Genomic DNA, 26,370 nt, shown 5'->3' on the forward strand with positions numbered 1-26,370 from the left:
TATTTGCCTCATTTGGAACAAAATTCATTCACGTAGGGGTGCAATACACTACGCACATCGTAAGTTCCACTCTGTTCTTTAAAATACTTGGCAGTTCCTAGATTTTGTCTATCAAATAAATAACATTTATCTGAAAACATTAATTTCCTGCCCAATTTATTCCAAGAAATATTCACTCTCATTCTTTGGAGGCTTTTCTTCAAAAATCAGAACAGAACCTGGCCATTCATTAGCTTATTTCTCTATTTTATTTTAAATCCTGGCTAGTTTGTATACTGAGATTCTTTAAACTCCCTTTGTGCATCTTACCAAAGTTTATAAAAGATTGTGGCTCATGGAAGTGAGCAGTGTGAGCCTTTTGCACCAAAAAAGTTTGAGCCAGGGGAGAACTCTGTATTTGTGGTGGGGGGTTGTACCCATAACAGAATTATCCTATGTTAGGCCGTGGTTCACCTAAGGGAGTCTGACAGGAACTAGCCTTTACTGGATTGACTAAAACATAAATGTACATTTGGTATAAGAAAAATGCAAACACAATTATGAAGAAATACACCTTTTCTGGCTTTTTGCTGTTTTCTCTAGCCACCTGTTTTGAATGTGTATCTGACTCTTCACAGGTCTCCTACTCATCTTTTTATTCTGTGATGATATTTTGTTGCCATTTTGGCATCCCCATTCCCAACTTAATTGGTTTGTTCTTTAAAAAAAAAAAAAGGCAACAAAAAACCCTAGCGGTACTTCAAGCAATATGAAGCACTTGGCACATTTCACTGGAGTCTATTTTGTACTTTTATTCTCTATCTTCCACTGAAATATTTACTGTAAACACAGAACATATTCAGTCTGAAAAACCACATTTGTCTCTTATTTCACTGTGAAAAGGAAACAGCATCTCAACTCTCACGTCTGCAGTTCTGAAGGACGATTTATGTTGTTCCATCAAAACAGTGGAAAAATAACGGGGGTGTGAGGTCAGTTAGGAAAACTATTCCACCTAAAGCTTTATGTAATATTTACGTTAAATACAGGGAAGAGTAAGCTTAAGAAGTTGATGGGCTCAGTTACTGTGTTTCACTTAGGTATAATATGATTTGAAAGAAATGTTGCTTTTCATTACTTAGTAAACTATTCTGCTGAGACAAACGATTCCATGTTTTATGTTTCAGTTCAAAAAAGATGTTCTAGTCTGGTTTTTCTTCACTAATTTTACTTGGTGTCTTCCAATAAGTTTGTTTTAAATTATTCTTGAGCGAAAAGGGGAATTTGGGACAACAGTGGGAAGTCACAGGGAAGTATGAAATAATTTTTTTTAAATCCCAGCCTGTGATTCCTCAGGACCAAAATCTGTATTCACATTGAACAGCAACATGGATCTCATTTCACCTTTAGTGAATGCATCCATTAGACTTCATATTCCCTTTTCCATCACTTGCACAACTAAAAGTCATCAGTTTTGGTAATGTCCAGTGCCTCATCATATAACTGCACAGAGGTAGTTTACTTTAAACTTCTTCAATATTGATAGAACATGGTGAAGTGGACTTAGCATAAATAGGAATTGGAACCAATCCTTTAGAAAAATGGTGACATTCTCACTGTCTTTGTGATCATACTGTTGGATATATGAGTTACATTTAGGTTGTGCCAGTCTAGTTTTGAATAGCTTTTAGTATATATATTTTTAATAGAAATATCACTCTTTAGGTAGGCACTTTTAGAAGTTTCTTAAATCTGTCCTCCATGTTTGCTCCCCTATTTAGCCACGAGTTTGAATGTGTAAAATGCTACTGCTTAATACTGTTTTGAATTAGCAAACAATTCTCAAATTGTTCAGACTGCTGTTTTGGCATTTCTTTTGCATTTCTTGTCTAGATGTGATTTGGTCTGTCAATCTGCTTTGGAAGACATAAACTAGAATTTCATTCCCTTAATCTGAATATAATTTGTGATGTGCAGTATAAACTCACATTTCTATTTAGAGTCTTATGTGCAATTTTGATGGAAGACTATTAGTAAACAATTTCCCTTAGACTGAAGAATAAAAAAACAATGTCATAACTATAGACTGGAAAGATATTTCAAGATATCAAAACCACTTCTATTTACTGATTGAAGAAAGAGCCCACATTGTTGCAGGCTGTACCACAAAATAATTGACTGCAACAGGAGTTCTGCATCCCAAGCCAAAAATGAGGGCACATAATCGACGTCAAGGTCAATTATCTGGTAGTGAAGTAACCAACAAAAGGAGACTATTGTGATTAGAGAAATAAGCAGAACACTGGGAATTTGGAAAGGCTGGCACTGGAGACAGCTTTTAGACTCTTTGTAAATCACCAGAAACATTGTGTTAGAGCACTGAGCATCACAGATTAATTCATAAAAAGAAAAAAAAACAGGAGAGAGAAATCAGTTATGGTGCAGTTGTTTCACTGGACTTTTGTTATCTTTAGCCTGTTGATGTTTCATAGTGCTGCTTTCTCTGCTGAACATTAGAGGAAATACCGCTAAAAACACACACAATGTTCTTAAAACTGTGCCAGGATCTTTTTGAGCCATATATTTTGGGTTATAAATCTACCCAGTCTATCTATGCACTACTTGAAAGACTCTTTCTAAAACTTACTTTTTAAAAAATATTTTTTTCCACACTTCTATATATAACAAAATTCCTAGTAGCTTCGTACCATATCATTCATTCATGTGAGTTCCTCACACAACTGCTATTATTCCTCTGCCTTTTCCCCCTCTCCTGATTCCTTATTCTACAGAGGAATAATCCTTTGTGGTTTTCTCTTTGTTCTTCTCTTAATTTAGGAAACGATGCTGGAGTCATTACTAACCCAGAATGGATTAGCTTACTAAAAACTCACAAAAGACATGATTCAAACCTTTCAGGCTAATGAGAAACAACTTCTTTTGACTGTAAAGAATTCCATGATCAGTCTCATAATCAGCATTCAGTGGCAAGCTGATAGCTCCATATTCCATCTTATGTTTTTAATAAGGTCTTACCGGTTCAAATCCTTTCCTTCTAAATGACATTAGTCAGTGACTTAAACAGATAAGTCTATTTGGTTTCAAACAACGTGCTCTGTCTTGGAAAACAATTACAGCGATTGTACTCACCCTACAGTAAAAAACTGCCTCATCTCCTGTCTTCGAGACCTCATCAGTTGCTTGTATTCGCCAATACGCAGCTTCTTCCCATCCACAATGCAGGTACGTTTTGGTCGAGGTTTGTATTTGTAATTAGGATACTTTTCTAGGTGGATTTTACTTAGTCGTGCCTGCTCTTCGTAATAAGGTTGTTTCTCTTGATTTGACATGGACTTCCAGCGAGATCCTAATGACACAAAATGTTAGTGAGTGCTCAAGTAAAGCAGGTTTAGCCTTACACATACACCATTCAACATGCCTTCTCACCATAATAAATTTTAATTAAGTTAGTTAAATAAATTGATTTAAATTTACATCACTCTGCACATATATTGGCTTGCACAACCTGAGACACCTTAAAGGAACCCTGACTTTCAGATATTGCTGCAGACCAAGCATATGTAAATCTCAATTAAATAAAATCTCACTTAAAATCAATAGTTATGTCTCAAAATCTCAGCCTCGTGCTGCAAAACAGACTACTTAATTTTTTTACAACAAGAGCATTAATCTGTGAGTAATTCCATACCTCTGTAATACCACGCACAGTATGATGGTTAAGGAAAGTCTGCAGCCATACTTTCACTGTTAAAAGCCTAATACATTGCCTAGGGACACAGGCGTCTTTGATATTTTTATGAGAATTTAGTTTATACACTCCAGCTAATAGATATTAACAACTTGTTATGTGGCAGGAAAAAAGGATCAAACCTTATAGATTCAGCAAAGTTATGAACAATCCCTTGCTGTCTGCGTGTTTTAAATTTACTGAACTTCTGATATAAGCTTGGCATAATACTGATACTTATTTTAAATCCTATTATACATATTATTTTCTGGCCAGATGTAATAAGCACACAGAACTGAATAGAGAAAGTTACATTTCACAAACTCACACTGGAAAGATAAAAAGTAAAAGAGAAAGCACATTGTAACTATATACACCTCTTCAGGTCCTGTAAACTCTCATTGAAAGCTGCACCAAAAAAAAAGTTTAAAAAATTAACACAGTGTACACAGGAAGAGGCAAAAGTATTCAGATCTCTTGTATTGTTTGTAAGGAGCTATCTAAACACTTGAATAGAGACAGGAATAAGAAATGCAGAAAATAGCTTTTTGGTGTCTTTTAGATGAATAAAACGATTACAGCTGTGGTAAACGTGGGTGGAAGCTATTCTTTTACCAACATTTTTCATACATCAACAAATGGAAAAGTTGTATAAATATTATCTGTAGCCAGCAATATTCTGTGTCAGTTCTAATATTTCAGTCTCTTTTCTCATTGTCCTGGAAAAGTTGCACAGATATTATATGGACATAGACTTATTTGTGGCAGAGCAGATACTGACAGGTTAATTCCATGGTTAACAAACACTCAATTGCTGGCACTTCTGAAATATTTATGCTGGAAGTTTACATTTTAATGAATACAGTTACTATGCTCCTAATAGTTTTTTTCACAGAATGCACACAAATAATATAGATTCCCTACAGCTGCCAACACTGAAACAGTGAAGGTTTTATACAAAACTGAAAGGCTATTCATACAACTCACTTATATGGTAGACAAAAATATGAGAACTACTAAGAAAGATTTTGGAAGTTTTAGGACAAAGTAACATTTATTTCTATGTATTCTTGCCTCTGATTGAACTAACATGCAACAAACTTTGCTAAGAATGTATTTGAACTCAGAGTTTACAATAAAATGATTACAGAGGAAACTTGATTTTTACTTTTATTTATTATGAGCTACATTTGGAATCTGTCTTTCACTTCAAAGACTCAAAAAGCAAATATAGGTTTTAACATTTCACCACTCATTTGCACGTATGTTTCTAATTCTCTCAAGGGGTCTTAAAAAGCAAATCAAAATTTCTCAAAAATGAGTCCATTTATTTGCACAGTGGCAAAATATAATCCATGGAATATTCCCCAATTGTCCCAATCTATACAAATTAAATATTAACTAAGGTGTCTTTTACCTAAGCAATATTTTAACTGCATGCTTCTAGTGGTTAGTTTTTTGAATATTGCAACATTTTGAACCAAACATCATTTTGGATGTGAGGTTTGCATGTACAGGTCTTTTGAACTATGCCGGCTTTCCTTGACGTTGCACTGTCTGACATAAACCTTTGATTTTGAACTTTTTTAACTTTATCCCAGTATTTATTCTAACAAGTTCCATTTTGCATTAATGTGATTTGTAGTTCAGGTGCATTCTAATGGGATCTAGCAATTAAACCCTTTATGGGGACATACTCTTGCAACAGATTTCACAAAACATTCCTTTTCAATGCTGCTAAGCTTTAAAGCATGTTGTGAGTGCTGTTGAGACTATAACGCATTAGAGAAGGGGCAGAAAGGGAAAAGGAAGGGAATGAAAATTAATATAGTCCATGAATCTTCATTTGTATAAGTTTCAGTAACATCAATTTCAGTGAACATCTCCCAGAAAAAAGGCCTAAAATTAGAGAAGTTCATAGAACTGTAGAATGGTTTGGGTTGGAAAGGACCATAAAGATCATACAGTTCTAACCCCCTGCCATGGGCAGGGACACCTTTCACTCGACCAGGTTGCTCAGAGCTCCATCCTACCTGACCTTGAACACTTCCAGGAAGGGGACACCCACATCATCTCTGGGCAGCCTGTGCCAGTGCCTCACCACCCTCACAGTACAGAATTTCTTCCTAATATCGAATCTAAACCTGCCAGCACAACCTGTTGCCCGTTGCCTTGCACTTACCTAGGATTTTGCTGATGTTGGAGTTGTGCATGTCGGGGAAGGCCTGGAGGATTTTCCGGCGCTCATCCTTGGCCCAGACCATGAAGGCGTTCATCGGCCGCTTGATGTGGGGCTCACTGCTGGCACGGCCCCGCGAGTCCCGGTAGACCCGGGCTTCAGCCACCGTGGCCCCTCCTGTTGGCCAACAATAATACTGCTGTAGTTTAGCGGCAGAGCCATTCACTGCTTTACTCCCTGTAATGTCAGGGCAGGAAGAAACAAGATGGATGCAAAGCATTATTACGTGAATTAGGAAAGTGCTTTAAGTGCTGTGCTTATTTTAGCCTCTTTTGCTCTCTGTCTCTCTCTCTCTGCTGCCAGATTTATGAGAGAGAGAGAGAGAGAGAGAGAGAGAAGGGACAACCAGTGGTCTCAGTGTAACTGGCCCGGCTTGCCCATCTGAGATGACCCAACATCAAATTGAAGAAACGAATTGCACTGGTATTTCTCCAATTAAGACATGGAGATTTGATAAAGTTTCCATTTGGGACTTTAACATAAAACACATGATCTGAATGCTCAAAAAAACTCACATGAAAGTTACATTTGAGAATCCAAACTTATGTAGGCCTGTTGACACAAGCCGTTGACAATGACTTTGCTGCTTCAGCAGTGAAGCCAAATATTTCATAAAATGGATTATACAGTGTACCAGGTACATGCTGCCTTTTGAATGGATCTGATAACATTTGGAGCTGAATATTTTAAAGTTGCATCTGCTTTGGTTGAATTTTAGATGTGCTTTGGAGCATTTGACCACATATATCTAATATAACTGTCTGCCTCCAACAGGTACCTGCACAGAATCCTGGAGCCTCCGGAGTGGGAGACGAGAACTCCAGCTCCATGCCTGCTGTGCTTTAGTGTATCCCAGTGTCCTGGTTTTTATCTGCCATTAATTCACCTAATGCCAGCCTTAACTGGGTTTTTGAATGCATCCAGCCCTGTTTCTTGACCACAAACAGTAAAGCCTCATGGGGGTTTAGAGTTCACAGAGCTGAAGTGCAGAACTAGTTACTATGGGAGAAACAGATTACCAAGGCATGCCTTTACTGGAAAAAACTTCTGCAATTGTAATGATAATATATGTTTTTAGAGTTATATCTTAGCTATAAAAAAGGCAAAAAGGGTTTACAGTGGGAGACTCACATACTTAGACCTCATCAAACCGATCATATAATTTAATACCTTGAAAAAACAAGATACTTGACAACAAATTAGTACAGCAATAGGTCTCCTTTTTTTATAAACTATTACAGCTACTAACATGAATTTATTTGCCAAATAATATAAGATTAATTCTTTACAGTAAGTAAAACAAAACACTGCCGTTTACTGAATACAGGCACAAGTTTTAGTTGTGCAAAAACCAATTTTCCTAATTCAGAGTGAAAGCATTATATGGGCATACCTTTTTAAAAATTCTATATAAGAAACACATTTACATGAAAAAAGGCCCCTAAAATAGAGGATGCATAACTAATACACTACCTTTTTGCCACCAGGTCCACAGTACATTAATTTCATTTAAAACGCACTGACCATACAGGATAAATTGATTTTGCTTTATATGGTGTTGACAGCCATGTTTATTGTGCAGTGAAATGTAGTGTAGTTTCAAGCTGACTGTATCCATCAACACAGGGCAATATGCTGACTACTGGGCCAGATGAAGACATACATTACTCTGAGAGCAAAACACTCATTCGCATACAGCAGTGTCTTCTCCTGAGGATCACCGGGGTAATTTATGATGCCTCCAATGCCATTACTTTACAACTGACACCAATTTGGCAATTTGTATACTAACATGCGTGCACATAAAAGAGGACAGGTTTGCGGCAAATGTGAGCTGCAAAACTGTTTTAACACTGTTCTAAGTTAAGCACCATGCTACAGGTGATCTGCATTTACAGGAGGCTGCAGTCAGCTTTTTACTGCAAAAGCAAAGGGCACTTTTGCAGAGGGACCTGCAGGTAGGGCCAGTTTAGAGGGGTGAATGGTTGATGAGGCTGCCAGAAGCCTTGGACCACAAACATGTCAAAGGTGTTTTTTGAGAGAGGATGTATTTATTTAGAAACTTCAACAAGTTGCAAACATAGTAAGTCAACACTGAAATATTTGTTGAGACAAAGAGATATATAATTCGAGAAAAGTCAAACACAGCATGTAACATGTTGTTCTATCCTTTAAGATAACATAATAAAAATATGTTACTAGTATGTGGGCACTCAGGAAGCCGGTGAAAAAAAAATTAAATTATTATTTATGCGAAAGTTATAATTTCTTATTCAGCTGCTTTACCCACAACAAAGGAAAGACATATTTGAATCCATAGGATGTCTTTCCATCTCTTACTTTCACAAAGGTACTTATTCACTACAGCTAAGGAAGTTTGTCTTTAGCCCTTTCTAACATGATTTTGGACTTTTCAATCCTAATGCAGGTAAAAAGTAGTTTTACTGAGAGAAAGATTATAGGTGGCTTTTAAATCTGTAATTTAGATAGAATGAATTTAATTCTAATATCTAATTTAGATAGAATGAAAATAAACCAACAGAGAAAATAAACCAAAGGCAAAAAATAAAAAGAAGGCAGAAAATGACCATAAATAATCTGTTTTCAGAGAAAGGTTATGTCAGAAAACAATTCTTACGTGGAGTAATAAATTACAACCATCCCAAGAAGGTCAACTCCAGCTGCATCCGCTTTATGCAAGTCCATACTTGAAGGACTTGAAAAAACAGCCAAAGAGTTGATGTTCTTTGAGCTTGATCTCTGGGGAAATATTTGCAAGTTGACCTATAGGCCATCACAAAAGCATTTGCAAAATGAATTTCTGCAAATAACTAAAGCAATATAATCTTCATGCTCTTCTGTCTCAGAACCACAGAATTATATTCAGCATATAAAGCATTACAGTAAAATAGTTCTTGTAGCATGGGATTCTACGGGGGGAGCCAGAAGGTCTTGGTACCTTTTCAGATTAGAAATGAGGTGCTAATGATAGAAAGACACACGCCTCAGTGAGGTTTTACAAGTTGAAACACATAAGAACAAGCTTTCAAACTGGTTGTTCTTAGGTACTTCATCCTGTCAAGCAGATATTTTGACATTATTGTGCCCTATAGAAACAATTTCAACAGATCTAACAAAGTAAGGGGTTTTTTTCCTATTGTGATAATTATAGTTCATACTGACGGAGGCTGAAAGACACACCTGAAATATATAAAGAAAAAAATAAGCAAGTGCAAAGAAGTAGGTGTTTTACGTCTTTCTGAAAATATTTTCAGGAAATTCTAATAACTAAAATAACAGATAAAATGGAAATGCACCACCAGTGAAGGACAAGATGAGAGAAGGAATTTGGTAATTTTCTCTCTATGGCAACTAGTGCTCTACCTGCCAGTTACTGTTCATACAGCAATCACAGGAGGAGGGATTTTCAGAATTAAGAGCTTGGTCAGAATTTACAATTATTGCAAAAGCAGTACAGTTTGGCTTTCCTAGTGGCTTAGTTGGCAAAGAAGTCTATACTTTGGCCTAAAGACAGGGGCTGTCCTCAAAGTAACACTTTTAGCTTCTGGACGTGTTCACTGCCTTACTTCCTAGATCCTTTTCATTTGCTCAACTTGTTATGACTTCGACGATTTAAAACTAAAAGCAGATTAAAGAAGAATGATCTTTTTTTGTGGATGTATGGATATAACCTCTCTGTGAAAGCTGGACTCCACACTACTCTAGGGGAAATACTGAGGCAAAGAACACCACAATAAATCTAAAAATGCTGCAGCTTCATGAAAATAATTTCAAATACTATTTTCATTTCTAAAGAGATCTCTAGTCAGAGAAAAATAGAAAGATAAAAGAATCTGATCATCAACAGGAAAGATAAATATCCTAATGTGAAATAAATGTTAAGAAACATAAAATAACAATTGTTACATTGTTTATTTATTTATTTATTCATTCATGCCTTTATCTGATTTTCTTACATTTACTGATGAAAAGAATTCTACAGCAGGCACCATCTCTCAGCACGTTTTCTGAAATCTTGGCCATAGTAGGGTTAATCCTACTGTCTTTACTGGGATATGAGTTTACCTTCCATTTTGCACATCATCTACAACAAAACCCGATACGGGGCTTTACATGTTACCAGAAAACAAACAATAGTAGATGTGATAGAAAGGAGCAAAAAAAGGCTAAGAAAAAGATGAGGAAAAGAGAGAGAAAAGACGTGATAGCAAAAAGAAAGAGATTTTTATCAGTCACCCTGTTATTCCTTAATTACTCTTCACACTATGGCCATTGATTCATGTTTGAAGTGATACATTTCCCCTGACTTCCCCCAGATAATGAATCTGGCTAATCTAGGGAATATACTGCAGATCGTCTTCCATGGACACACACCAAGATGGGATACATAGAAATAAAGACAATCTTTCTAGGTTCCTGGCATGAAAAGACTGGTTAGTAGTAAAGCTCCTATCATCAGTTATTCATTAAGCTGAGGTGACATATTTGCCTAGTTTGGAAAAGACTGATTGTGACCTCCAAAATACCTGTCCCTGTCTGTGGCAACACAACTAGCACTGCAGAGACCAGATCCTGACAAACATGCAAAAAGGAGTCACTCTTTTACCGCAAGAGATGGGTTACTCATAAACATGGACATGCCATAAAAACAGGGAGCATGAAAAACCAGCTTGGCTGTCCCCTGAGCTGCTCTTAACCTGTGTACAGACAAATGCAGCCTTTGTGAAAAATGTAGCAGTATTTAAAATCAAATAGAAAAAGACAAATATGGAAAAAATAGTATGAAAAGAGAAGCTTTGGGAAGCTTAGAACACAAGAGTAGCCATTTAACTAATATTCTGGGTTATCAGTTTTAGAGAAAGTTACAAGAATTACTACTACTACTACTTCACTGTAATCTAAGCAACATGTAGCAGTTGTAGAGTAACATTTATCTGTTTTGCCCCTTTCCTGTCTCTTATTTCTTCATCCCCAACACCATTCAGACTTTCTCATTTTTTATTATCAGCAAGAGAGGCAACATAAATGGGTACCACATGAACTATTGTCTTTACTGGCATGTCTTGTCATCACTGACAAAAAACCCACTTGGAAACACAGCTAGGTTTGGAACAAGGGTGACACAAATGTTCTGTTTGTCAGGCTGCTTTTGTTCCAAATGCTACACAAATATTATTCAGCTGCAATTTGAGCATTGAGCATTTCCTACAGGCTGCATGTCAGTGAATGAATGGGAAGAAAAACTAGGAAAGCCACAAGCAATTTGTTAAATATTGGAATATTTAAATGGCCTCTAAATTTTTTCACCTGCAAGGATTCTGAAATGTGCTAAGTAAATACTAAGAGGTGGGAATATATTGTAGCACAGGTTAGCTACATCCAAGCAACACTTGGTCATGATAAGACTTCTCTTTTTGCTGCTAAGAGACTCCATTCTCTTTAAAACATCAACAAGAAGAACCAACCGGGAATTCCCTAAGGTCAGCTCTGAGGAAACATAAACCTCTAATTCAATAACTCTGCTACTGCACTGAAAAAGGCCTTATTATTGCAACATCCATATGGAGTCAATTGGACATTAATGACTAATCAATCCCTCCCCTTTCTATTCTACTTATAGTGTCACAAGCCATGTTTAGATTAGCCCATTTCCTGCTTAGGATCGCTCAAGATGTCTTTTGTTCTTTCAGGGCTGGCCTGATGGAGGCAGCTTAAACAAACACACGACCCAAGTGGTGCAGGAGTTATAAACTGCCATATGTGAATGAACAAAGGGGCCATACTAAAGCCTTTTGTGGTATTTGTTAATGTTTTTCATCTGAGTTTAAAAAGACCTAATGACTTTGTGGTGAGCTGATGCATGTGGCTCGTGGCTTTGCAAAATGAAGGAAATTCTAGCCAGTTATATATCAGCATATATTTTCCAGAGTGCCTTGCTTTCAGTTTTGGTGGCAGCGAGTTTACTTTTTTTAGTACATTTGTTTTACATATGCAAGCAAAATACTTAATCTCAATTAAAACACAGCACCAGTTTTCACAGCCATACTCACAACCTGCATATACATCTTTCCCCATTTGAAAGTCTAAAGCTAAAATTGAGTGGAATATCTGCTGCGTGTGAAATCAAAGCAACTGTTCTCAGCTCCACCAGTTCACTCACCAGTGTTTAAAGCTGAATTGTTAGCTGTGTCCTAATAAACACCAAAACAATAATTCTAAATAAGCCACTAGCACATCCATGCTCCACAGTCCAAATCTGTACTATTTAAATGAATTAAAAATGCTAAATGTAGCTACTTGCTTGATGGCTTACACAAACAATTTAGATTTCTTGACCACATTCTAAAAAATGCTAACCCTCATGGAAACTTGGCATGGAATATAGCTAAAACAATACAATAATACTTTAAATTACATGGGATATTAACTGAATTAATTAGAGCTTGAGGCCTGACTTTAGCTCTTGGTGGCTGACATAGTCACACATATGGTCTAACATAATAGTTACTCAGTGAAGATCCATGAAACATCTATACAGAAATTGTGATGAAGAATCAGCCTCTACTATAAATTTGGGGAGGTGTTTAAGTGTCATCATATTTTTCAATCTTGTGCCACTTGCAGACTTCAAGATCCTTCACAGATAATTAATTAAATGCTAACAACCCCATTCTGACATTAATGTTATTGATAGAACAGAAATATGAATCATATTTAAGTTGAAAGTTTTTCAGCCTAAGTAATGATGCCAGAAGTAAGGAATTGCCAGTCATCAGACCTAACAACCATCTACATTCCTACAAACATTATTGTTGTTTCCCTTTGATATTTTATTTCATATTCAGTTGGGGAAAATAGAGGCCCACAGAAAGGAAAATTGTGGATGAAACAGCCCAGCCCAAGAGAAACAATACTAACAATTATTGTCAGGTACCTGACAAGATCTATGGATTTGATTTGATTTTTCAGAAAAAGCAGCTGTCTACCAGCTAAGCAATTATTGTTGCTATATTAATCATATTCAAAGTCAAAGCAATACAAAGAGGAATTCACTAATCTATTTAACATAAAAATGTTTCCATAAAAGTAACAGCCTTACTGCCAGTGTAGCTGTTATTCACATCATTTCAAATTTCTCATGACATGAGTGTCACCTAGAACATCCAGAAAACACAACATTAATTTAAAACACAGGGGCTAATTCCGCAGTCTTCAGTCATCCCAAAAAGCTTTTTTGTTGAAAAAGTCCTGTTTGAACAAGGGCCATAGTGATCCATTCATACTTCAGTCAATGCTTTGTTTTGTTTTAAGATGGAGAAATGACAGACGGGAATTAAGGACAGAGAAAGAAGGCAGTCTGACTTCATATTTGATGGATGCATTGTTCAAGGTGTAGCTGAACACTGTTCTTTGCTGGCTCACATGTTCTTTAGCAAAACAATGATTTTTAAAAGCGTAAGTACAATGTAGTTTGTAAAAGGGAATTATGTTTAACAATGGAACAGGGTTTTACAAAACCACCTCCCTCAAATTACGTGGTATTAAGAAATGCAGAATACTTAGCAAAAGATTTTAAAATGTGTTGCAGTCACTGCTTTAATCAATCTGCTTTAATCACTGCATTCAATCTTCAATAATTTGTCACTTTCTGAATGATGCAATGTCATTCTTTGTAGCAATATAACTAATTCCTTCCGTCCAGCGTTAGTTTTTTCACTTGTCATATCACATCAGTAACTAGCAAGGATCTGGGGCTAGGATAGGTATATGCCATTTCTTCTTGCCTTTCACATGGTGTGCTGGTACTACAATAACTGATAATATAATTAGTAAATAATATAACATGAAGAGAGAGAAGCAAAAGCAGCATGATAACAGGAGCTGTTCTTCAGGCTAATTTTTCAAATAAGGTACCCCTGTGCTTTTGGGATTTGTAAGCAAAACCAGGAAGATGTTTTTGCAAATATGGCAATGGCATGTCTCAATATGCTATGACATTTACCTGGCTGGATAAAAAATAAAGCATTTGCCATGAAATAGGGGCTTAGACAGAAATTTACAGATCATTCTTTTTTTAATTCCTGTGAAACTACCCCTTCCAAATTGAAAACACAACCATTCTTTATTTGAAGACTCTGTGAAGACACTGTAATGCTCACACTACACACACTTTGGAGCACTGATCCTGTGAAATCAAATCAAAGTACAAATTAAGGAAATATTTTCCCCTTGCTACCAAGTTATTCGCTAGGCACTTGCTTAGACACTTTGCATATCTACATGGAAGAAAGGCAAATGATCCTAAACATTTTTCTATTGCTGAGATACTGAGGTTCCTGAAGGAGAAAATGGTACGCATTTTAGACTTAGAAAAATAGACAGTTGTACAAAGAGGGCTTGTTTGAATCTGGACCAATTGCTCATGCTTAGCCAGAATGTATGATGCTCTTTCCTTAGTGTATTCATGTTTCTGCTCCACTCCCTGTGCTCAAGGATTTAAGGAAGATGGGCAAGGTTCCTCCCTCCTTCTTGCAGTATGATATAATGGTGACTTTCTCCATCAACTGAAAATTCAATCGTGCCTGGAAATTTTAACCTATTTTATGGAGCTCCAAGCTCCTTTTGTCATAGCTAGAAACCCTCAGAGAATCAGGATCATGGGGCGTTTTACACCTGGTGGCTGTACATGAATGTGAAAAAATGTTTTAAACCACTGAGTTACTATATTTAATTTTTCAGTCAGTCCACCTAAAAATAGCAACGCAAACTGACTGATGCTTTCAGCATTTGTGACAATAATTTTCTCATGGGCGAAGATTTTCTGTGTAAAACTGCAGTCCACAGTTGCTTTTTACAGCTGCCTTCTAAATTCCTGAAAATAATGTTTTACTATATAATGGAAATTGTGAAAAGCTCTTAGTCATAACTGTGTTAATAGGCACCCCTATGTAAAACTCAGGGCATTGTAAGAGTGCTTGATTGTACAACATCAGAAATCCTAAGTGGAATTTTTGAAAATAAAGATACTGTGGTTACACTCACAGCTTTTACCGGCTAGCGCTCAGTCTCAGCGCCTCGGGAAGCCTGAGTCGTCTAGAGGGACGGCACAAGCAACCTGGCCCTTCAGCAAGCACGGCAAAGGGCAGCTGCAAAGCCAATACCACCAGCAGAAGCAAAGAGGGAGAAATACAGCTCTTGGCTTATGCTATAGTCCTGCTTTCAATAAGAGACAGAGACACACAGACAGTGCTGGCAGAAAGTGCTGCAGAGCCAAAGAGGGCAGGCCTGCTCTGAGGTCCTCTTTTATTCAGGAGAAAGGAAAGGGGCGGACTGGGGGCGGACCCGGGGTGACCGCCCAATCAGACACTGCTACAGAGTTTGAGTTACTTTCGGTTTTGCACAGCTTGGAACAAAGGTGTTCAGAGCACATGGCAGGGGCAAATCCTGGCTTGTTTGACCAGGGAGGGGAAGGGGAGCTTGGAGCAGGCAGCAACAAGATACTATTCTATAAGAATCAATTAATGCAGCTTGGAAATGTCAGGCAAGAAAGCCTCATATTTAACAGCAGGGAAAAAAAATACCTAAGACAGTTGAAAATCAAAAGTTAGCAGTTGTGGAGGATACCCAGATTTGTTATTCTGAAAATGAGAAGCATACTATATGTTAAATGTTAGTGTCTTGAGAGGAATAAGTTTCAATGCTATGGAAAGATCAGTCCACACACTCCCAACACAGGTTTTTCAGTTCCCCCTCCAAAATGCTATGGGGATGCTGGCAACAATGAGATGCGCGAAGTGGTTGCCATCAGAAAAGTGATGGGGTGATTCTTAAAGAGATCTTATTCCTAACCCATTTGTAGGTGTTGAGTTACTCCAGGGCTGAAGCACTGAATCTCATCCCAGACAACTGAAATGCTGTGCCTAAGTACTTTATCCCAGATTCCTATCTGTTTTGAGTTATTCTGGAAAATTTAAGCATATCACCCAAGTGTCAGGCACAGTCAGATTCATGGATGTTAAAAATGGCAACTACAGCTAATGAAGGCCACCTTTTAGCATCTGGGCTAATTAAGATAATAAGCTATTTTATCTTTAAATAATAAAGATACAATTATTGGATTTTGGTTGGGGCGTTTTTTGTTTGGGGGGTGTTTTTGCAATCAAATGCCTATAATAAGAACTCAGGGCAATAAAAATTCCAGTAGTCGAGCTTAGTCTCTGGATACATTTCTTTGTTTTCAGACAGCTTTCACTGTTTTCTGATTTTCATCTTTCTCCTCTCAACTGCCATAGCAACTATTACAAATATTTATGTGCGACAAATTCTGGCATGGAGAGGAATTCTTTCCTCCGGTATTTACAAAGCACTGTCACAAAAGTAGGTGATGCTTTTACCCTACCTCTGCTACCTGCTGTTTACACCTCTGCCCAGGAGGGTGTTAAACAAGTTACCTCACAGGTTTGGATTGTGTTGGCAGTCTGCCAAGGTTGATCTGCCTGCAAATGTATGGTTCCCTTTCACCTGCCTCTTCAGCTGCTCAAAGCCAACCTTTTTTGAAGTAGAGAAGGAACCCTCACCCTTTCGTACAAGCAATTATTTGCTATTGGGCATATATGAGGTTGTTGAGGCTTTGAGCATATGGTAGAAGTTCTTTAATAATACACCTAATAGATGAGCAAAACCCATTTCATGATGCCTGCTCTCTTCTTGCCAGGGAGGGAGAAAATGACACTTTGACAGATGGACAGAAACTGGTGGCAGTTTCTCCTCAGCCTTAGAGAACCCCTTGTATCTCAGTTTTCTCATATTTCTTCCAGATTCTTTCTACACTGCAGACTCCCTGTCTTTCCTCACTTAACTCATTCCTCTCCTTTGCATGCTTCCACATTCACTGCCGATGATGCCACTTCAACCACTCATTTTTTATGATGTTCTGGTAACCAGTTAAGTCTATGATAATGCCTAACACCATTTCTTTCTTTGCCATTTAATTTCCCTTACTTTTGGACAGGTGGAATATCCCATTGTGCTACAACATTCCTTGCAATGTGACTAGCCCAAGCCAAATATGAATGGGAAGGCCTAATTCTATGGACATAAAAAGACACACTGTTAATTGCAGGAAATCTTGATCATTGACTTTGTACACTAGACAACAAGTCCACCCTCTGAAATGCTGCAGAACTGGGTTCTTAGGCTTACTAATGAATTGAAATAAATACTTCTAAAAGATAAGGTGAGCTTGTGCTCCTCCAAGCCTGGATTCAAGTCCAAAACCAGGTTCAGACCGAAAACTGAACTAGAATTAATAAGATCAAGCTAGGCCTTACTACTGGAACCAGACAATTACCAGTGGTTATCAAGCTTGCAACTGGCTTGCATTTAGTTTACTTGGAGCATGGTTCAAAGACACCAGGAGCACACAGATAAGGCTTAAAGCTGTGCAGTCTCAAACCGTGATTTGAAATATAGAAAACAACTTTAACCCAAGGAATTTACAAGTTGAAGTAAGAGACAGCAAGCAGTGCAAGGGAGGACACAGGCACTAAATCAATGAATTTAAGGAGATGGGCTGGTGCCAATCCCATGCTGAGGACTCCAAGAACTAACTTGACAGCCAGGTTTCATAGCAAAAGTTATCCTCTGGGAGACTTTGAAAAATCTTATTAGTCTAATACAAGGACAAATAAATACACAGACAGATGAAGTAGGTAGACAGATCCCACCATATTATTTAAAACTGTTTCTAACTAGCAGACATGTACCTACCCTTCAGGTCCATGCTTAACACACACTGGTAGAATAGTGTCCAAGAAAGAAGCAGCAAGTGCTGAACACAAGTTTTACTGAAGCAAGAAAACTGCAGTGTGAAAATTTTGAATGAAAACATCAAATGAGGACCCAGAACTCTTTTTGTACATTGTCCCAAATGGCAAACTGTGAGGCCAAATATTTAACTCACAAGCCTCTGATTCTAAAATATCAGCATGAATGAACATGGAACTAAATGTTAAGCACTAATAAGGCATTTCCATCTATTTCTATTTGCTTTCTGAAAATTAATTCAGCTTTGCAATGCATCTTATTTTCACTAAGGAAAACCAGACACAGATAAGTTGTTTCTCTTTTATAAAATCCCACTGTGAGATAGTGGCAAAACAATAACATTCAGATGTTTTTACCCTGAGCCTAGGATCCAATCAAGAAAATTACACTTTAATAGATTCAATTCTTTGGCAGGAATGAGGATCAAGTCTTGATGGGATTTGAATCTCTGAATATGACTGCTGAAGGAAACCATACTGCAACCTGAGCTAAGGTAAAATCAGTAATCGTCAACAGGAAGGTTAGGTCTACCCTGCAGATTTCTATCTAGTAGAAAACAAAATCTTAATACACTTCCTTCAAATTTCCAAAGAAGGTGACCACAACCACAAAACCAGAAGGATCCATAAACATTGTGTACATTTTACAATTCAAAAGGAACAGCACTATCACCCAAATCTGAGTATCTGTGAAAGGAAAATCTTTTTCTAGAACTTGAACAAAAAAAACTTGTTCACATGATCCAATATCCTCCATAACTGAGAACTAAATACTTCAGTATTTTGTATGCTAAATACTTTAGTATTACTTAGGTTTTCTGACCTGAAATTTAAACAGGGCTTACCTATGACTCCTGACTACACTCTGCACACTCTGGTCAGCTGATGTTCAAGAGAGTGTTTGGCTATAGCTGCATTTAAAGCTGTCTGGGTGTGTCCATCCCTTTTACCTATATTTCAATACTAACAATCTCAAATGTTCAGAATTATGAAGCCACCTACAGAAAGAATTATGTTTCCTCTATAATGTTAATGTTTCAGGGGAAAAAAATCCTTGTTTAGTTCTCTAATTGGGTCTTCTTTATAATTTTGGATACTAGTCGCCAAATGTTTGTGAGGCTTTCAAATCATGTTTTTGAATTTTCTAACTACAAATGTATCATATATTTTAACATGGCAACTGGGATTTCAGGTAATGATACAAGTCTAACAGCTGTGGATTATTCATCAATGGTGTCACAGTCAGTAGCAATGTTTTAAATACAGTCTGAGCATGATTTTTAACATAGTTAGCTCCATCCTGCTGGTGGCTAAGGAAGTAATAGAAATATTGGTTTATGTCATATTTAATAGAAAACTCTTGCTAATGATTTTCAGGCCTCTATTCAGATGACTGTTAGCTCATTATGAGCAAAACAAACTTTGAAGACAACTTATCTCTGAAAGTAGAACTAGCTACCATTAATTACATTTTACCTTTAATTAATCTTAAAAAGGTTTCAATAGGGCAGTTAATACAAGTTAAAAAAAATCATTCTATACGATTTCATATTTGTCTAATTTCTAAGTTTAAAGAATTTCAATACTTATAATTCATGACTCAAAAAAAAAAAAAAAATCTGTAGCTTCAACTTCTGATCAATGAGCCAGTACCACAAGCACTCCTAAAATTACAGGAAAACATGACTCTGATCCTGTCATACTCAGATCACCGCCATATGTTATAGAAAAGATGTAAGGAGCAGAGAGAAATCATTGCTAGATACTGTTACAAAGGCATTCTGTAAAGCAGAAGTCTGCTGATATGTCTTCTAACGAATTACATGAACCTTAAACATTGTGTCAAAACTATGGGAATCAGGAGCACTTCCCAGATCTGATCCATCTCAAATGCCTGTTGGGATGGACAGACATGCACCATATCTCTGCACACTTTAGTTTCCTATGGAAATGCAAATGTGCAGGTAGGTAGGGAGTGAAAGTGCACTTCCACAGCCCCTTTCCTCTACTCCAGTGGGGGGATCGGACTACAACCCAAACTGCATTTCCCCCATTTATGGCCAGCAGCGGGACTAAATTTGGAATCCTTAGCTCAGGAAAGAATCTGCTACACCACTGCCCCACTCTTACACCTGCCCCCACTACCACTTTTAAAGAACCCTCTACAAGTTGTTAACATCTTCTCTAAATATAGTTAATTTCTTAATTCTGAAGTCCTAAAATTCTGGCTATGAGAGTAAAGCCACCTGGCAGAGCTAACAGCCATCCACTCACTCTGTCACAACTGCACCTGGGCCTCAGAGATCTGGAGGTATTTCTGACAAGAAAAGATAGGGCGTCAAAATTTGGCCATCAATAAGTCACTTCAGAAATCTTTATTCCTGATGAGAGTAAAGCCACCTGGCAGATCTAACAGCCATCCACTCACTCTGTCACAACTACACCTGAGCCTCAGAGATCTGGAGGTATTTCTGACAAGAAAAGATAGGGCGTCAAAATTTGGCCATCAATAAGTCACTTCAGAAATCTTTATTCTCTGTTTGTGTTATATGCGTAAAATCACACATAAACCACAGAAATGTTGTCTAAAGAGTTCTACAGCAACCTGCATTCAAAAAGTATAAAAAAAATGAAAAAAAAAAAGATTTAAAATAAAAATGACAATACAGAAAGGAAGGTGTGAAACGCTTGAAGTCTTTCAAGAACATGACTGTGCCTATTAGGAACCTTTGACATTCAGCTAAGATTGTGACCGTGGCAACAATGAAATGCAACAAGGAATTCTTACAGGAGGTGAAAGAGGAGAAACAAAGCTGGTGAAAGGTCTGGAGCTCAGGTCTGATGAAGAGTGGCTGAGGGAGCTGAGGGTGTTTAGCCTGGAGAAAAGGAGGCTTAGGGGGATCTTATCACTCTCTACAACAACATGAAAGGAGTCTGCAGAGAGATGGGGGTCAGAATTTTTTTGCAAGGAAGAAGTGATAGAACAAGAGGAAATGGCCTCACGTGCCAGGGGAGGTTTAGATTTGATATAAAGGTAAAATTTCTTCACTGAAAGAGTTGTCGAGCACTGGAACAGGCTGTCCAGGGAAGTGGCTGAGTCACCATCCCTGAAGGTATTTAAAAGATGCAGTTGTGGCACTTTGGGACATGGATTAGTGGTGGACTTGGCAGTGCTGGGTTGGACTTGATGATCCTAAGGGTCTTTTCCAACCTAAATGATTCTATGATTCTGAAGAATAAGCTGTCATGTTTCTTAGTGGGCCAGGGCTGAAACAGACAAGTTTGGAAGCACAAAATAATAGGAACACGTATAAAAAACATTGACAAGCCTAGAAAAATCTGTAATAGTTTCGTGATAATTAGAAGCTGGACAGAGTGTAGCATGGTACAGTATCTCAGAGACCACAGTTTAACTGCTGATATTTCAGCAGCGCTCTTTGCTATGGACTTCCACTGTAAATTATGTTAGGCGAGAAGTGTCATCTCTTAGCCAGCTTGCCAAATATAAGGGGAAAAACCCAGGTTATATTTTTAATGTCTTTTTCTTACATCCAGCTAATATCTAAATTCACCTTGTCTATGAGAAGGACGAATAAGCAGCTCAGTTTAGAACTCCTGCCAATGTTTTTTTTCAGATCAGCAGTGCTATGTACCCAGCATCTCTTTTCCGGAGATATCTCTTGGCTGCTGAACAAATTCTGGAAATCTGAATCCATTCATGAACTCGGATTTCTAATGTGGCAAGGCACCATGCCTCAGAGTGCCCCAGTAGCTCTAGAAAGACATGCACACTGTCCTTAAACTGGCAAAGCATCACTGTAGATTGGGTTACATATGGCAAAGCTTCTCTCTGCACTATCCAGTAACAGAGGGGGCTGTCAGTGCCACAAGGGGTATCAAGATACTAAATTAAGAACACTAGGAAGAGAATGGATGAATTGAAGGAAATTACCTAAACCAGCAGTGGGGTCAGAGGCCTGATGTCATCTAAACCAGTCACTGTGTATCTGTAAGTATTCCCTTGCAACTTTTCACCCAAACCGACAAAAAAAACCAAAATTCTTCAACATGTTGAAATATGAAATATTGCTGCTGGATGGACATTTCTTTATAAAGCACTTTATAAATAACTGATTGGCCAAAAAGTGCTTTGGAAAGTCCATGTATCTCTTGATTCCTTTTTTCTAGAAGAAAGAGTCATTGCAAAACACCTGTCTGAAAGTTATTTTTTACCTACATTCTGTTTGTTATTTTTCTGTTTACAGATGATACAACAGTGGTCAATCAAATTCAATTAAGGATGAATAAATGAAGCTCATAAATAATAAAGTTTATCCCTAAAGTTTACTGGTCCTGTTCTTTTGATCCAAGAAAAAAAGCAGACTTTGGATCTGTCAGATGTTTGGATGTTAATGGAAAAATTCAGAGGTGTTTTAACCTTCTCAAGCCATAACTAGAATTTCCCCAGTTTAAAAAGAGTAAAATTATTCTCAAACAGAACTAAATTGAGGGGGCAGAATCTTGCATAATATTTTATCTGAATAGTACATTAAACTTCCTACAGGTAGGGTTCCTACATATGTACATGTGCTCTTCTAATATATCACAGGGTAGAGAAGTTCCCAGTGACATCCACTTCCAGAGCATGCATGGTAATCCTGCTCAAGACTCAACTCAGTCCTGTTACACACTGACTTCCACCTGGGGCTTGAAACATATATCTATATCTATATATGTTTATATATAACTCTCACTGAAATGGGTGCACTGAAGTTTTATATCATGAAAAAGGCCTTTTCATACAGAAAATGTGGAGTATATTTTCATTATGATTTGATGGCTGCCTATGAATAGAATTGTGCTTGTTATACCTTGAATAGTTGGTGCACGATGGGCAGATTTCTGAAAATGCTCTAACCTTCTTCACAGCTGCTAAATACTAAAAAAATGGGGAATATATATCCTTCCTGAGATAATTTTCTCAATATCTCCTAAAGTTATATTAAGAGTATAAAATGTACACACTTATTTGGCAGCTGCTTGGGGGAAAAACAGTTGTGTTGCAAAGGGCTAAAAGGGCTACACAGTCCTTTTCAGGCCTCCACACTTTGTTATGGACTTACTGAAACCTCAAAAATCCAGACAGAAATCAATCAAGTGTTACCCTGGAAGGTAACATAGACAGTACTTATGACACTGGCAGTATTTCAGCCATATCATCCTGTGGTGCAGTGTTAATAACCCATGGTCAAAATTGCAACTCACCTTCTGCATCTTCTGGCCTTGTAAGATCGATGACACCGGGGCCAATTTTTCCATCTTCATTGGGTTTCCCTGTTAATTGCGGGCCTAAATTTTCAAACCTTGTTCTTTCCTGGAAAAGAACAGAAGGAGTCTTAATGCTCCATATAGGATAGTTCTCATTATATGCCAGTGCATATGGGTATGCATTGATACATGCCTTATTTTTTAAATCTGAACAAATAATGAATGCATCTAATTAGAATTTTAGCTCAGGGACAATTTTTTTTTTTTTTTTTACAGATTCTGAATGTTTGCATTTATGAAAATCAGTTTTAAATGTGAAACATATACAGAAACTTTGAGATTATTTTGATCTGCAGTGCCATAATGCATAAACGATTGTACATGCAAATACAAAACACTCTTGGCAGCACACAGTGCTGATCGGTGCTGCTCACTTTGCCTTTCCACTTATTTTCCAACTTAAACTGAAAAAGACAATCAACATTTGGGAAACATGAAAATTCAGAAGCTGAAAGAAGAGTTTGTATTAAAATGCACTGGTTTTTTAATGAAAAAAAAGCACATTTTCCCCACTCTGAGATTTAAGTTTGTGTTCATACCTCTATGAAAACACAAGTCTGAATTCTATGCAGAGGTTTTCAAAGACAAATATTTGAAATAAGGAATAATGGAGGACAGAACCAATATTATTTTGTCTAGAAATCTAAGTTGTACCTCAGTGAAAAGGGAACTTAAGAAGACAAAAAAATGAAAAAAAAAAAACACTAAAAAGAATGCCCACTCCTAGAAAAACAGAAAGCTTTTGAGAGCTGGAGACCTCCATAGGAAATCTGGAACTAGAAAGTGGAAACTGAAAGGTATTTTATATGTTAACCCAGTTCCTCACTCAGCTACTGGACAAGGGCACTATAAAGGCAGTGTAATATTGTCTCTCAATAGTGGTCTCTGTAGTGCTGTGTATCAGTAGCAAAGTGTTCAACGGTTATCATTAATTTAGCATTCTCATTTGAGGGAACATAGCATGTTTTCCCTCTTGCCTTGTTGTTACCTCTTCAGATTAAACTTGGCATTACGTTGTACTTGTGAATGAATGAAACCTTGTTGTTCATTACTATGAAACAATATTAAATGTCATGTCAGCTGGAATTTACAGACGTGAAACACCAGCTTTCAGCTCTACAAACAGTTTCTCCATGTTATACTTAATGCATTATGCAGAAGTAGAGTGCTGACTGCTGTTCAGTCTATTGTTCAATGACCTAGTTCTGTGCTGTGCATACCAGACACGAGGAGAAAACATTGGGAGATTCTCTCCTAAAAGAGGGTAGAAACTTGAAAATGTTCTTCAGGATGAAACATGGCCTTGACTGCTCATTTGCTCCACCTCCAACTACTTCTGCTTTCCAATATTATTATTTTCCTATTATCATTGTGTTTCAGTCACAAAACCCCATCAGGACAAGTGAGGAATTGTTTTGATTCCTCATGTTTTCAGCTCCTTCAGCCATGTATTTTCTAAATTATTCTCTGTTTAATTTGCAGAGGAAAAGAAAGCTCAGTCTGACATTGGATTTGCCACAACAAGCAGCTGAGGTATTTCAGGTACTAAATGAATTTCTAAAAGTTCTTCAGAATCTCCCAGTTGGCAGACAAAATAATTCTGCATTTTATATTTGGTTAATTACTTCACTTGTTTTCTTCTGTAAAATCCATTGTTGATGAAGGAGCTTACATACACAAAGGAACTCACAAGAAAAGAAAGAGTTACAAATGAAATTTGACTGCAGAAAGGCTCTACAATACTAGAGGCCCAATATTTTACTGAAAAATATTGTGCAATGTAACAATATACCTGAATCATCAGGATGGGATCTGTCTTACTGGTAGAGAGAATGAAAAATAAGTTTATCAAGGATACTGTGTTCCATTGCAAAGGGCTGATTTGCAGTTGAGATAAAAACAAAGATCAGTGCTAAGAAAACAGCTTTTGGCACATTTATTTTCTCTTCCAAAATATTTGCACTAAAAGATTTTTTCTTAAGGATGTTAATACAGCACCTGCAGTGTTCTTGGAAGAACAGCCTTTGAGTGAGATTCAGAAAAAGGAGAAATACCTTTCTGCTATAAAAATCAACAGACCCTGCTACATATCAATATGTACATTTGGAATATCTTTCTAGTCATTCATTCTCTTTGATTTTACCAGAAAATATTCTGTTACCAAAAAAAAAAAAAGAAAAGGAAAAGAAAAAGTTTCTGCAAGAATATCAATATTTTGACACAGAAGGAGAAAAGGGAAAATTACATGATAAGGTTCAGAAACACTAAAATGAAAGCACTTATACCATAAAAATACCTGCTCTTGTCAAACAAAGGAGATGTATTTATAGTTATTTTATAACCCCCTCCTAATTCATGAGAAGCTTTAACAAAGCTCGCTATATTTAAGTCTTTGAAATGCCTTTTAAAGTAATTCCTTTGCTTGCTTTTTTTACTGAAAATTATCATTATAGTGATAGAAAAAAAATGGTCAATATTTGCATTGGTTTTAAACAAATTCAGAGAACTGTAAAAAACAGGAAAATCTTCCTCAGTACTAAAACCACTTTTATCTGGTAGATGCCTTTACAATTCCATGAAATACAACATATTCATACGATGTTTATTCTGAGAGGAAATTTGTCCCACTAAGCTCAAATCCTTTTTAGTGCGATTTGTTTTTGCTCCCATCTTGAACTCATCCTAGAGAAAATAGACTAAAAATCTTTTAAAAGTACATGTTTCCCCTAGTATGACTGAGAGGAGGATTGATTCTCTACTTCATATTCCGATATTAAAAAAAAAAAGACATACCGTCATTAAAAATAAATGGTTATTCATAGCTGCACTAACAAATATATTACCTACACATGCATTACATTTGCACACATACACATCGACTGCTGGATCTATTGCTGCCTCCCTAACCTCCATTAGTAGAAAATGTTGATGAGTTTGTAATAAAGTGCACTGCTATGGACAATGCAGGTGTTTTCTCCCCTGTGAAAAGCATTTTTGACCCCTATTTTGAACAGGTTTTTTTCTTATATTCATGCTGGCTGTGGAGCTTATATTTTATAGTTACTTTAAGTTTTTCCTTTTAAATCGTAGCAAAAAATTTTTAGGCCATGACACTGACAACCCTTTCTCATGACAAGAACAACACAGTCAGTTGGAGTTTGCATCAGGAAACTGAAAGCACTCCCCAACACAAATCAGATCCTTTGTGCTTCTTTATTACTTTGAACACA

General features: G+C 37.1%; 1 protein-coding gene across 8 annotated transcripts in view; it reads right to left on the reverse strand.

The window, feature by feature from the left end:
* Nucleotides 1-26,370, reverse strand: part of SOX6 (SRY-box 6) — a 374,497-nt gene that overhangs the window by 10,990 nt on the left and 337,137 nt on the right. For 6 of the 8 annotated variants that reach the window (XM_017726580.1, XM_017726583.1, XM_017726577.1 and 3 more), the window contains 3 exons: nucleotides 23,078-23,186; nucleotides 5,910-6,143; nucleotides 3,130-3,346 (listed from right to left, as the gene is read on the reverse strand). In XM_017726580.1, the coding sequence (XP_017582069.1) occupies nucleotides 3,130-3,346; nucleotides 5,910-6,143; nucleotides 23,078-23,186 (560 nt within the window). The remainder of the gene's footprint in view (nucleotides 1-3,129; nucleotides 3,347-5,909; nucleotides 6,144-23,077; nucleotides 23,187-26,370) is intronic. The other 2 variants (XM_017726582.1, XM_017726581.1) reach the window with 1 other exon arrangement.

The sequence above is a fragment of the Corvus brachyrhynchos genome, unplaced genomic scaffold, assembly GCF_000691975.1.
Source record: "Corvus brachyrhynchos isolate BGI_N302 unplaced genomic scaffold, ASM69197v1 scaffold62, whole genome shotgun sequence".
Classification (NCBI taxonomy): Eukaryota; Metazoa; Chordata; class Aves; order Passeriformes; family Corvidae; genus Corvus; species Corvus brachyrhynchos.